The sequence below is a fragment of the Trichoderma harzianum genome, assembly GCF_003025095.1.
Source record: "Trichoderma harzianum CBS 226.95 unplaced genomic scaffold M431scaffold_6, whole genome shotgun sequence".
NCBI classification, from domain to species: Eukaryota; Fungi; Ascomycota; class Sordariomycetes; order Hypocreales; family Hypocreaceae; genus Trichoderma; species Trichoderma harzianum.
This window is the reverse complement of record NW_020209254.1, coordinates 1,030,945-1,043,153: the sequence shown is the minus strand read 5'-3', so window position 1 is coordinate 1,043,153 and position 12,209 is coordinate 1,030,945. Positions and strand designations below refer to the sequence as shown.

Here is a 12,209-nt window from a genome sequence, read left to right as displayed (position 1 = left end):
AGACACAAATGGAGTACATGACAGCAAGGTGGTTCTGCGCCCCCTTTTCAGCATCCATGTACCTGCCCTGTAGGTACAGACCTTGAAGCTAAGATGCTTTGGCTGAAAGCTGAAGCTTTGCTATTGCGCCCGTACTAAGCTGGATAAGGTTCAGGTTCACCTAACAGCTAATGCACTATCACCGTAATTATCCAGAAGATTTGACAGCCGGAGTGACACTTTGAAGCCCATGAATGTTGTTGAACCCACCATTCCAGACCACCGAATCAGCTCACCCCCGAAATCCCCCACCGTCAAACAGTGCAATCAATCATTGATCACCATTGTACGAGGTCACGGCCTTGGCGAGAGAAAATTTCGTCATCAGCGCCGTTTGACAGCGGAAGCTCGGGGGCCGCAGACGGCGACAAACACGCTGGACGAAGGGTCGCACTGTGCCACCGCACGCAGCCGGTGCGCCCCAAGACAGTGTCCACTAACGCCGAGAAGCTGTGAATCAGTCATCCAGCATGTGGGCTTGGCGGCCCGGATGATTGGCACTGGATGGAACTCCCAAGCGCCTCCTTCTCCGCTGGGCCACAGGCCCTGAAGCGCTGTAAGCGGCCTGCCAATGTCCAAATGTCCCGCCGAACGGCCTGGAAGCGTCCACCTGTAAGTGCTAGTCAGCAAGCCGCCAATCCAGTTAAAGCGCACCACTTCTGCCGAATTTCCTGTGCTCCTCCGCTTTTTCCTTTTCCACCACCTGCACGCAATTTCACTGCAAAAAACCGCTTCGTCAAACTACCTGCCGTCTGACCATCAGCTCAACGAGCCAGCATCGCGAAATCGACCCGATTACATCGCTCGAGACTCCAACCAAACAAACGCACCGACTTACATCTTCGATCAAGTCCTAATTGATCGCTCCGCTGCTCTGCACGACCCCTACCAGTCATTCGCCACCCGCAGTCGACCTAGCCCGAGGCTCGGTATTTCCCATCTCTCTTTCAAGAAACAGATCTCCCAAGCGATCACCGTGGAATCCAACAGCAATGGCGCCAATGAGTAACCAAAGTATAAATTACAGTAGTAATTATGGCGAGGAGTTGACTGCCCGTGTCAACGTCCTTGCCTCCTGCTACGTTGTTGACTCTGCCGCCAACCTCAAGGGCCTCCACTACTGCACTACGGGGGTCACAGGTAAGCTTCCCTTCTTCTTCTTCTAATCTCCTCGTCTTGAAGTCACCCTATTCTAACATTACGTCTCTTGTTCCTCCAGGGGCGGAGTGGTATTCCTGAGGTCCCTTCCTCAGGCCTGCCTTCTCCTCCGTCAAGCCCCCCCCTCGCCGCATTGACCTCGTCCAACCAGCTCGCCCTTCTTCCTAAGCAGAAGAAGCGCGACATTCCAGGCAGACGCCTGGAGCGACGAGGGGGGGCAGCACTCATGATCAGGGAAGAATGTGAGAGATTCTTCTGTGAGACCATGAAGACCGTGTTCCTTGGTGAGAGGAACCTGTCTATCAATGGCTCCGGCTTTTCAGGTGCTTATTTACAATCGCCGCCACCCGACCACCACCTCGCGGATCCATTCAACCAGGGCCCGGACACTGTTCCGGCTGGCTCGCGGATCGACGCCTGGATGGAAGTCTGGGACTACGCCGGCGGATCGAGCTTCCGCGCCTTTGTGGCAGACGATGGAAGGGAGAAGTCCCTCTTCATCTTCTTCGACATTGAAGGCGTGCTCGGAAGAGACTTGAAAAAGGCGTAAGTTGTAACCTCATTTCTGCCCAGCCATTAGATTTGAACCCATTACTAACATCTCGTCTTATAGTCTTATGGCGCTCATCGAACTTGCTGATGGTCCCCTGGCCTGTAGCCAGATCATCACATGTCTTGATCGCCGCCTACCTGCAGATAATGCTCGTGATTTGATCAAGAGCCTTCAATGGGTTGGCTTCGACATGGCCACGCTAGACCACTGGGCCAGTGACTTGGACGTGACTAGCAAACAGTGGATTTTCATGGGCATGGAACTCTAGTTTTTTCTCTTGCTTTATTTGCTTTACTGCGCATTCGTTTTATTGGGGAACCAGCTTTACTTGTTAAGGAAACCAGATTGATTCGTTGTTGATCCTGGATCCGCCCGTTTGTTCTTTATGGCTCGAAAAAGCAAACAAAAAGCATAAGGGCGTTGGTCAGTGATTCTGCTTCTCTTGTTCTTTTGAAGCTAGTACCATCCCGGGAGTTTTTAGTTGGGACTGTTTATATGTTTTTGGTGTTGTGTCGTTTTGGTGTTGTGTCGTTTTGGTATTGGTCAAACTGCCCTTTGAAAAGTATCTCGATGCTTTTTCATTTGGAGTCATGGATCGACAGGGATAGACTGTACGGAGTGCTCCGGACAGGTGTAGGCCAAACAGTTATCGGGTTAGTTAGTTGACAACATTTAGTTTTGAGTGAATGGATCAAACTCTTTTCTTCCCTCATCATCTGTGATAGAATTAAACTTTTTTACTTGTCATCTTTTACAGTGTAATCATGGACATGAAATGCATCAATTGCGTCTTGCGAATAGTCTATAACCACCCACCCTAACCCCGAAGCCCCCTTTTTTTGTTCGTATCCCTAAATCATAGGTCTCCATCAAATTGTCGTATCAGTAGACCCTTGTCCTGGAGGAAATCCTTGACCTGTTTTACTGTATACTCTCCTCGGTGGAACATGCCAGCTCCAAGAGCGGCATCCGTAGTAGTCTTCTCAAACACCTCCTCAAAGTGCCCCGGGTTACCGGCGCCGCTGGACGCAATGACGGGGATCTTGATAGCGTTCTTGACCTGCTGAATGAGCTCGAGGTCAAATCCGCTATTGGTGCCGTCCTTGTCAATGCAGTTGAGCAAAATCTCTCCCGCGCCCATCGCCTCGACGGCCTGCGTGAGCTCCACAACGTCCATATCGCGTGTCTCGCGGCCGCCCTTGATGGTGCAGGCGTACCAGCAGAAGGCCTCGCCTTTGGGGCCGGGGAACTTTGTCTCGACGATGGCGTGGCGGGTGGCATCGAGCTTGGGGACGTAGACGCGCTTGGGGTCGACGCTGACGACGACGGCTTGTCGGCCGTAGGCGCGGGAGATTTGCTCAATGGCGGTGTTACCAAAGAGCTTCTTGCCGAGAGAGTAGTATTCCTCGGCGGCCAGGACGGCGTCGGATCCGATGGAGACCTTGTCGGCGCCGGACTTGAAGTACATGGTGGCAATATCAAGAGCAGAGACTTTTGTGCCATCCGTGTCGACAGTGTCGCGGATACCGCCTCCGATGGTAAGGGGCACGAAGACGGTTAGTGAGGTCTGTCTGAGGACCTCCAGCATAGGAAGATCGGCGAGGGGACAGTCGCGGAAAGATGTGATGTTGAGAAAGGTGACTTCGTCGGCACCGGATTCGTAGTATTTCTTAGCCATCTCCACGGGCTTGCCCAGATTGCGGACATTGCGGTCAGCACCCTTTTCGCGGACGTCGTACTGATCTCCTTTTGTGACGACGAGATCGCCTTGGTCATTGGTTCGGACGTCAAGACAGGCAATGAGTCGGCGGGTGAGACCGTCCTTGGGGGCAGCTGATGCAACGTCGGAGGGCAGATCAGCTCCGAGGTTTTGCGCTCCGGAGCCGGTCAAGAAGGCCCGGATCGTCCGAAGGCCGGCAACACCAGACTTTTCAGGGTGGAATTGGGTAGCGTAAATGTTGCCCTTTGCAATGGCGCCGATGAATGTCTCGCTTCCGTAGGTTCCTGTCGCAACTGTCCAGCCTTGGGCCTCGAGCGTGCCTTTGCTGTAAGGGGACTTGTAGGAGTGGACGTAGTAGTATTTGGAGTCTGGTCTCAGGTCATACATGACCTTGCCTCCAGTGTTGGCGTTGTTCCATCCGATGTGCGGCACCGATTTGTCGCTTTCATCAAAGTGAGTGAGATATGAAGGTATCACGCCGAGACCGGGAACCTCAGGATCTTCCTCGGAGCCCTGGAAGAGGGCTTGGAGGCCAACACAGATGCCCATAAATGGCTTGCCAGCTTCAATGTGCTTTTTTATCGCAGGCAGGTAGTTTGCCTGAGAAAGCTGTGTCATGCAGTGGCCGAAGTGGCCGACACCGGGCAGAATGAGTTTCTGTTACGACAGGTGAGTAAGTGATGCAATTTCCAACGGTTACAACGGCCATTCAAACCTCTGCCTTGGGCACATCTTCGGGAGACCGGACCCAGTCTACCTCATAGCCCAGCTTTTCAATGGCATTAACCAGACTGCGAATATTGCCGGCGACGTAGTCTAAGAGGTGAACCGTGGGCATCTTGCCCGTTGCTGTTTGCAAAAAGTCCGCGGGGTTCAGCGAATAAGTTGATTGGATTGAGGACGGTTACACAGCTCGATTGTGCTGCTTCATGCGCTGAACGATGTATCAAAGGGTCGTTTATATAACTTTGCAGTCGAGGAATGCTTTGCCGCGAGTTGTGAGTCAAGAAAAGAGTCTGAGTCGAATCAGTCAACCGCTATGAACTGAGATTCGAAATTCTTATCGAAGCCCTGATAACGGGACTTGAGAGCGATAGCGGGGTCTAGCCTTGAAAACAGTCACCGGCTATGCCGAAAGTAGACGCCCCAACTTTGGCAAGAGCTTCTTCTGAGAGCGACTGCATTTTGCACGTTTGGCCCCGCCACAGCTATTCCTGCATTTCGTTCTCGGCATTGAAGCTCAACCGGCTTAGTGCACGCATCTCTCAAGATACGCGACAGAGATGGTGCCTTAATACATAATTTGAACAAACGGATCGGATATTTCCATCTACATTCTCCATCGCAGCATCATATTCCACTGCATATCTCGAGGATAAGCTCTGTAGCTGGCTGCTATGGCAACCTCAGCAGCTGCAGCGGCAACAGCATCCACGACCACGGCAGCGACAGCGACAGCATCGCCATGGCTGGGAGATGAAGCTGGCGCCTTGAATGTCGATACAATCTTGCAGCAGGTCTCGCAAGATGACCAGGATGAGTGGGAATACGAATACTCTGCTACTGAGACAGAGGTAAGCTCTACTCTCCTCTACACTATAACTTGACTACGCGTTACCAGATGTTAACCCATGTCACCAATTAGACGTACTATCTAACGCTTGAACTATCTTATCCAGAGTTCAAGGATCGTCCAGCAAAAGCCCACCATCACAGCCGTGGCGGGTATTACAAGAACTGGTCAGATCAGTATGCCGACTACCTGAAGTTAGACGCCAAGCCAGACCTTGCCGTCGGCCAGCAAGACCCCAATCATAACGGAGATGGCAATGGTAAAGACAATGACGAAAATAATGAAGAAGCCCCTGAACCGGAAGAGGAGGTGCCGGAAGAGGAAGAAGAGGAGAATGCAGAGGACGCAAACATAGATCCTCGTCTACGAGCTATGGGGGACGACAGTCGCAATGACGCTAAGAAAACAGCGAAGCAAGGGAAAAAAGACAAAGGGAAAGGAAAGGAAAAAGAGACAGAAACCACGAAAGCCGTACCAGAGGCAACAGAAGGTGACGAAGAGTCGGCAAACGACCCCCTGGAAGAGATACAGATACTCGAACTTCACTCTCGCAATCCGATTATATCCTACAGAGGTCGAGTTTTTGAGGGACAATGGGCAGAGGTTATTGGCACAGAGGCAATATTGACCGATCGTGAAGCCAAAGATGCCGCTCAGTTACCTGCTCTTCGTCATCTTCCCGGCGGTGTGGATATGCTCGGAGCAAGCTCTTCGCGCATCTTGACCACCGAAAAGATTCTGAAACCCAGAGTTGCCCAAGAGGACTCTTTGGCGGCCATTCGCGAGGAGTGGAACATTCGCATCCCCCCAGGGAAGGATAGGACCGGTGAAAGAGCGCAGCAGTTGCGCTTCCTAGAAAATCTCATCGCCTTGAAGAAGAAAAGGGGGGACGCAGATGAAGTCACAGTATATGCTATGGATGGCCCTGGAAAAGATTTTGACGACAGAAAGGGACCAGATTTCAAACCTCGCAGGAAAAAGCCTAGTCTCGGCGTCGATCAAACCAACGGGGCCAGTCAGAGTGACAGAAGAGAACGTCGATATACAAGGCGAAGCCAGGGTCGCCGAGGCGGTAGACGAAGAAGGGCATCTGCTGCGAGAGGAACATCAGCGGCAACGGATAGGGGCGCTGGTTCAGGTTTGGATTCGAATACGCTGTCCACGCCCACGCCAAGTCACTGGGACGAACTCTTTGGGATTCAAGATGACGAGGACGATAATGATAACGATAGTCTCAACGACATCTACGAGGACAGTGATGGACCAGAAAGAAGACGTGCGGGTTCCGATGATGACAACGAGGACGACGATGGGGACGAAGATGACAACGATGCCATGATACTGGACTAGGTTTGGTACGGAGACAACCTCCTACCCCGCGCCCCTGAATCCAGACAGATTCCTGATAAGCCTGCGAACTCGCTTAGCCTTCATAGCTGCTGCGAATGGAAAATAACGCAAAAACTACGATGCCTTCACAAAAGCCGGTCTTTTACGGCTCGGCTATATGGTGATTAGAGGTCGATTACATGCCAGGCTGCATCCTACTAGTCGATTTCTACACCCTAGGCCGCCTGGAAATATGAATGAAGCTTATGTTGGCTTAGAATTGGGCTCATGTGATGACATTTGAAGGAACTGATAGGGCCGACACCCATCTAGCCATGTGCGATGCAATGGCAAATGGGGATGCTATTCCAAGACACGACATTCTTTCAGTGGCCACGAAGAATAGCAAAAGCAAGAAGCATCAAGAAATCAATAAGGGGTGGATGCATGACTAGCCCTACAAACGAGACAGTGAAACTGATAGCCCATTGACTACATCGCCATCTTGGCAGCGATGTTGTTTTTCGCTTGCGGATAAATGCGACAAAAGAGTCATGTGTGGCCCTTAGCTGCCCATGAGGCACAACTGAAGGTAGCCTTGCATATCTACAGACGTCCAAGAAGCCAAGCCATGATAGGGTGATGTCGACCATTGGGTGCTACCATGTGGCCGCCTCAGCAGAAGTGGTTCGCCACACATGGTTGCATCGATTAGCACACAAGCGAATTTTAGGACACAGCAGCAACGGGACGATCTCTTGGCGTCTGGCAGTTCAAGGGTCCACGGGATGAATCCAGCAGATGAGGCTAATGATTTGCATGGATGGTCCATTGCCTTGTGTACCAACCCGCGATCGTCGAGATGACTTTCAACTGCCGCATGCTGATACCATGTTCTGCTATTGGCCAGATCCGAGCCAGCGACCAAGGGCCGCCAGTACGCGGGAGGGTGTGTGGATTGTCTGGAAGGAACAAAAAGATGAACATAGTCACTTTGATAGAAGCCATTGATGATAATGGTCGCGACATGCCATGACCATGACCATGGTTATGGACATATCAGATTCCAGTTCGAAACATGCCATTCCATCAGATGTACTGAGACTTGTGTTATCTGGAGGCCAACCGTCCCACTAGTGGGGACGAGATTTACGAGTACGAAGCACCCTAACAAGCAGTCAATCGTTGTGGTGGTTCGAGTGAGATGCATGCATGTATATGGACACTACTAGGTATATCCAAGTAATTGATGGGCGAAAGTGTATAGTAAGCTACTCCTGCATCGTTTGAACTATAAACAGATATCAATGGATGTGAATAATCTGCAGTTGCGGGTAAGCCTCCCGTTTACACGTAACCACTAATAGCACTTGCATATGAGGTAAGCCGGCTGTACACGTACACAAAGTACTCGAGGTTCTGGAGGTGAACGATGTCGGAGCTAAAAAGTGGTGTCCGTTGTTAAAAGGAGCCAGCGCCGATTGTGAAAGGACGCAGAGCGATGCATGCAGACTGACTAGTGGCTAGATGGGTAGAATACAATGGAAATGCCTCAAGAAACTCACACGGGGGATGAATTACTTGTCGTCATGTCTTCTCACGGCATTCGGTGCTCTGGCATTTGGGCTCTTTCTGGATTGAGACTGCCGGCCGGCTTAATTCATGCAGAGTGCCCGGATATGGCTTGATGACGTACTGTTTTTGAGTTTTTGGGGTGGCATCCCTGACGGGGAATGGAAGACAAAAAAAGAGTTTTGGGGATGGAGAGTCCGAGTACCCGGCAAACACCGAGCAGCTTGATCGAATTGATGTTCCTATAGTTGCAGATTCAACAACTCGATGAAAGCAGGTAACATGTATTTCTGGTTTCTCGATTGAGTGTACAGTATATCGAATAGCCATTAGTTTCGCCCTTTCCATCGGGTGGATTTCAGGGTAGTCTCCAACGACAACCACAAGCAGAACTAGTGGTTTACGAAGACACTAACACTGCCACCTACTTTAGGGATTACCTACCGTGGCAGAGTTTTTCTCTCTTTCGGGATGTCATGCACCAAGGCCCGTTAGCACTACGAACCGGCCCACGATGCGCCATCAGCTGGATCTCATAGGCTCTCGAGATTGCGGCCGGCGGGGTTCATGAAATGGAGACGGACGGTGGTTGAAGGAGGTGAAGCAGAAACGAAACCTCAATAGTGTCGGCTTTTTAATGCGCAAAAGAGGAAGAGGAAGAGGCTTGTACTCGTAGGTTTAGTACTTGTACAACGCTGCAATCCTAATGGAGTGGCTGATGTGGCTCCACGTAGCACTCTAATGTACTGCTACCTGTTCTTTCTTGAGTGCTTACAGGCACTCGCACTGCAAACACGTTCGCTGGCAAGCTGGCAAGAACACATGGTACCGCTTGCGTGCGGAGTCTAGCGAATGACATAGCGAAATGATAGGAGGAGAAGGGGGCAGGCGCGGAAGGTTGGTCTTGGCTTCCTGTCAGGGCGGCTCAGCCGGACACTCCTTCCACAGCCAGGCAAATGCCTTACAGGCACAGGTACTGGTACACGCCCTCCCCGGCGCTCGGCTTCACAGGCCTCGTACTCGTACTCTTGCGCTGGGCGGTCAGGCAGCACTGCGAGGTACCGCGAAGCGCCCGAGCAATGCCGAGCCAATCATGGCCGCCACCATCCACTAAAACAAGCCCCTAGGGCCAACCACGTCGCCGCGTGGCAAAGTCTACAGGTCCAGCCGCAGCGCTACAGGTACCGGTACTTTGGCCGGTGCCGGTGTGGAGTGTCCACCTGCCGCCCGAATGCATGTACAGTACCTGGACAAGTACCGCTCTGGAACACACACACCCTCACCTCAAACCACCATCTTGCGGCCTCGATGGCTACGCTTCCCGCCTTGACTTTTTCTTCCTTTCTTTCCTTTTTTTCTCCCTCTCTATTTTTCCCCACCTCCTCTTCGATATCGCTTGTGATCCGCTTGGCCATGTCGCCAGGGGAGTCGTGATTAGTGCTTTTCGCATCGTCGGTTCCCCTTCGTGATGCACTTATAATAGGCCTTGCATTCCTCACCCTGTCTCAACTTATACCCGCTTCCAGCCCCAGCCGCGCCCCGGACCTCCCGCTTCTTCCGGAACCTGGGCCTGTCGACATCTGTCGTTCGTTCTTCTCGTTCTTTTTCATGAAGGTCTTCCTGCACGACATTTATTCCCTCTTCTTCCAACAGACATTCGCCGTCATCCTTTGTTCGCAGCCTTACCAGATCGATCGTCATTCCACATCATAGCCACCTCGAACAGTCCAGCTGACCGTCCTCGGCTCCCGGCAATCGTGCTTTATAACCCGTCCACCACCCAGCTACCTATATCCACCTCGATCAACACGCATATACCTCGACCTGTCGTTGCCGATCGCTCCGGCGCATCGAAGCCGCCATGTACTGGCTGCGACGCTTCACCATAGTGACGGTGCCGCTGGCACTCATCATCTTCGTGGCCACATACCTACCTGTTATCCTCGATCCCTCAAACAGAGGCCCCGAGAGTCGCGCTCGTGACAGACTCTGGGTTAGCAGCAGTCCCTACTTCTGGGACCGCCAGGCCTGCCGATGGATTAGTCTTTGTGGCCTGCACCACCTGAGAAGGGACCCTGCCGTGCTCCCGCCCATCCTCGACGACGACCCTGAAGATGAGCTTCTGAGAGTGGAATTGCGCAAGCGCATGGATAGCAAGCGCATGGACCGTACGTGGGAGGAGGATGCTGAGCTCAACGCCCCAAACCCTGAACTGCGAAAAAGCAAGAGGTCGGATATGAAGAGAAACCCAAAGGAGCGACGGAGGATCCTCAGAGACGTTCCCCAATATGTTCTTGATCATGCCCCGCTGGTACACCTCTACTCTGGCGAGCAATTTTGGCCCTCCGACATTCGCGAGCACATCGAACACATGACTGTCACGGTAGATCATAAACGAGTCAACTTGACCGAGAAAGTATCACTGCATAACCTGCAGGCACTCAACCGCTACGACAACCAGATGGTCACGCTCCACAGCAGAGAGGACGTTGAATCTCGACCAAGTTGGCTCCATAGCCATGATAACCTGCCGAGCCCATTCGATGACCCTGATGCTTCTACGCCGCCTCCCGTAGGGAACGGTAGAAAGCCGCATAGCGAGCCCGACACTTGGTTTGATGTGGACAAGAAGCATCCTGTGCATCGTATCTCGGATCCCCGGAACCACAACGTCCCCGCATATGCTCCCACGCCCAGCCCTGGCAAAGAGCAGCAAAAGGTCATTCCGCGCGGCCACAAACCAGATCCCGACGGCTACTCCAAGGCGCCAGCTACTCTAGTCCTTGTGGATAAGGGCTCGGGCATCGTTGATGCTTTTTGGTTCTTCTTTTACAGCTATAATCTAGGGCAAACTGTGATCGGCCTGCGTTTCGGAAACCATGTGGGTGACTGGGAGCACTGCATGGTGCGCTTTCAGAACGGCGTGCCCCGTGGCATTTTCTTCTCCGAGCACGAGGGTGGTCAGGCGTACGCTTGGGAGGCAATTGAGAAGCGTGGCATCAGACCCGTCATTTACTCGGCCGTTGGGTCTCATGCCATGTATGCTCTACCAGGCATCCATCCCTACGTTCTGCCCTTTAAAATGCTCAAAGACGTTACGGACAAGGGACCGCTATGGGACCCCGCGCTGAACAACTACGCTTATTTTTACGATTATACACTTGAAAACCCAAAAGACACCATCGAGCACGAGGACGGCATCGCAGAGCAAGGGCTCACGCACGACACACACAGCTTCACCCCTGCCGCGTCCAATCCGGATGCTCCTGTTACGTGGCTGCACTACCAGGGCCGATGGGGCGATGAGACTTACACTCTTGCAGATATGCGACAGTGGCGTCTCTTTGGCCAGTACCACTATGTGACCGGACCCAGTGGGCCTAAATTCAAGAATCTCGAGCGCCAGACGCTCTGCCCGGCGAGAAACTGCCGCCTGCTCTACGAGATTGACCCCAAGGGCACCTGGTACCATTAGACACACATGCATATTCGAGCATATGTATCGGCACAAAGCTAAGGCTCGCTGCCTTGTTTGTTTTTCTATTCTACTACATATTTTGAACACTGTTCGCCATGGTTGGATGTATACCCAATGAAAGATGGGGAATTGATACCCAAGAGGGACCGAATCACATGGAATTGGTTGGAGGACTTTTTCGCGGCCCGAAATGCATCTAGGAATGATGCATTGAGGGAACGAAATGTCTTGATTTTTTTTTTCAGGCGCTTCTAGACGGGCGCGAGAACGCACCGGAGTTGTTTTCCTTTTTACACCTTGGTTTCCCCCCCTTCCCCTTGTTTTTTGCATATTGGAGTTGATAAATGCTTTCGTTTCCCGACGAGTGCCTTTTTGGCCTCATGACGGTCTTCACCGACGAATTGATGATTTTCTCTCTCTTTTCCTTCCCTTGCATATCTTCTGGTGTTTTTTTTGATTGGGGGAGGAAGTTTCCCTGGGCATTTTTAAAGAGTCGTTCTGGGGAGGCCTTTTTGATACCCGATCCCGCTAATACCGCGATCCTCTCTCACACACTCACGCAAAGTACATGCATACAAAACACATGCACCCTCTATATCTACCTTATCTATATCCACATGACATTACCGTTATCATCACACAACATAGAATTTTGCTGTTTCCCTCAGTTTTTACTGATATAGATTTGTCCTCCCCCCCCTTTTTTTTGGGCGCGAAAAATAATATATATACCAGATAGGTAGCTGATACTTGTCACTACATTAAAAAAAAAGAAATCAAGTAAAAT

The 12,209-nt window shown here is 51.8% G+C and overlaps 4 protein-coding genes across 4 annotated transcripts; 3 read left to right on the top strand and 1 right to left on the bottom strand.

The window, feature by feature from the left end:
• Nucleotides 1-1,031: 1,031 nt before the first annotated feature.
• M431DRAFT_143045 (hypothetical protein) lies at nt 1,032-2,466 on the top strand (the record flags this gene model as incomplete). Its single annotated transcript, XM_024912653.1, has 3 exons — nt 1,032-1,172; nt 1,259-1,743; nt 1,811-2,466. 3 exons carry the CDS (start codon nt 1,032-1,034, stop codon nt 2,016-2,018), a joined length of 834 nt encoding a protein of 277 aa, XP_024774470.1. The 3' UTR covers nt 2,019-2,466.
• A 70-nt stretch (nt 2,467-2,536) lies between these two features.
• Nucleotides 2,537-4,474, bottom strand: M431DRAFT_520086 (hypothetical protein). The gene is made up of 2 exons (XM_024920417.1): nt 4,186-4,474; nt 2,537-4,127 (listed from the first exon to the last, which is right to left on the bottom strand). The coding sequence occupies exons 1-2, from the start codon at nt 4,306-4,308 to the stop codon at nt 2,607-2,609; spliced, it is 1,644 nt and encodes a 547-aa protein (XP_024774469.1). The 5' UTR covers nt 4,309-4,474; the 3' UTR covers nt 2,537-2,606.
• Nucleotides 4,475-4,867: 393 nt separating this feature from the next.
• M431DRAFT_495017 (hypothetical protein) lies at nt 4,868-6,393 on the top strand (the record flags this gene model as incomplete). Its single annotated transcript, XM_024917314.1, has 2 exons — nt 4,868-5,044; nt 5,116-6,393. 2 exons carry the CDS (start codon nt 4,868-4,870, stop codon nt 6,391-6,393), a joined length of 1,455 nt encoding a protein of 484 aa, XP_024774468.1.
• A 3,412-nt stretch (nt 6,394-9,805) lies between these two features.
• On the top strand, nt 9,806-11,419 carry M431DRAFT_481991 (hypothetical protein; the record flags this gene model as incomplete). The annotated part of the gene is made up of 1 exon (XM_024915998.1): nt 9,806-11,419. The coding sequence occupies one exon, from the start codon at nt 9,806-9,808 to the stop codon at nt 11,417-11,419; it is 1,614 nt and encodes a 537-aa protein (XP_024774467.1).
• Nucleotides 11,420-12,209: the final 790 nt, after the last annotated feature.

What these genes read in the sequence shown, in the direction of transcription:
- M431DRAFT_520086 (XM_024920417.1), bottom strand. Translation starts at nt 4,308, where the DNA reads ATGCCCACGGTTCACCTCTTAGACTACGTCGCCGGCAATATTCGCAGT. An exon ending in AAGATGTGCCCAAGGCAGAG is followed by an intron (nt 4,128 to 4,185) that starts GTTTGAATGGCC and finishes CTGTCGTAACAG; the next exon opens with AAACTCATTCTGCCCGGTGT.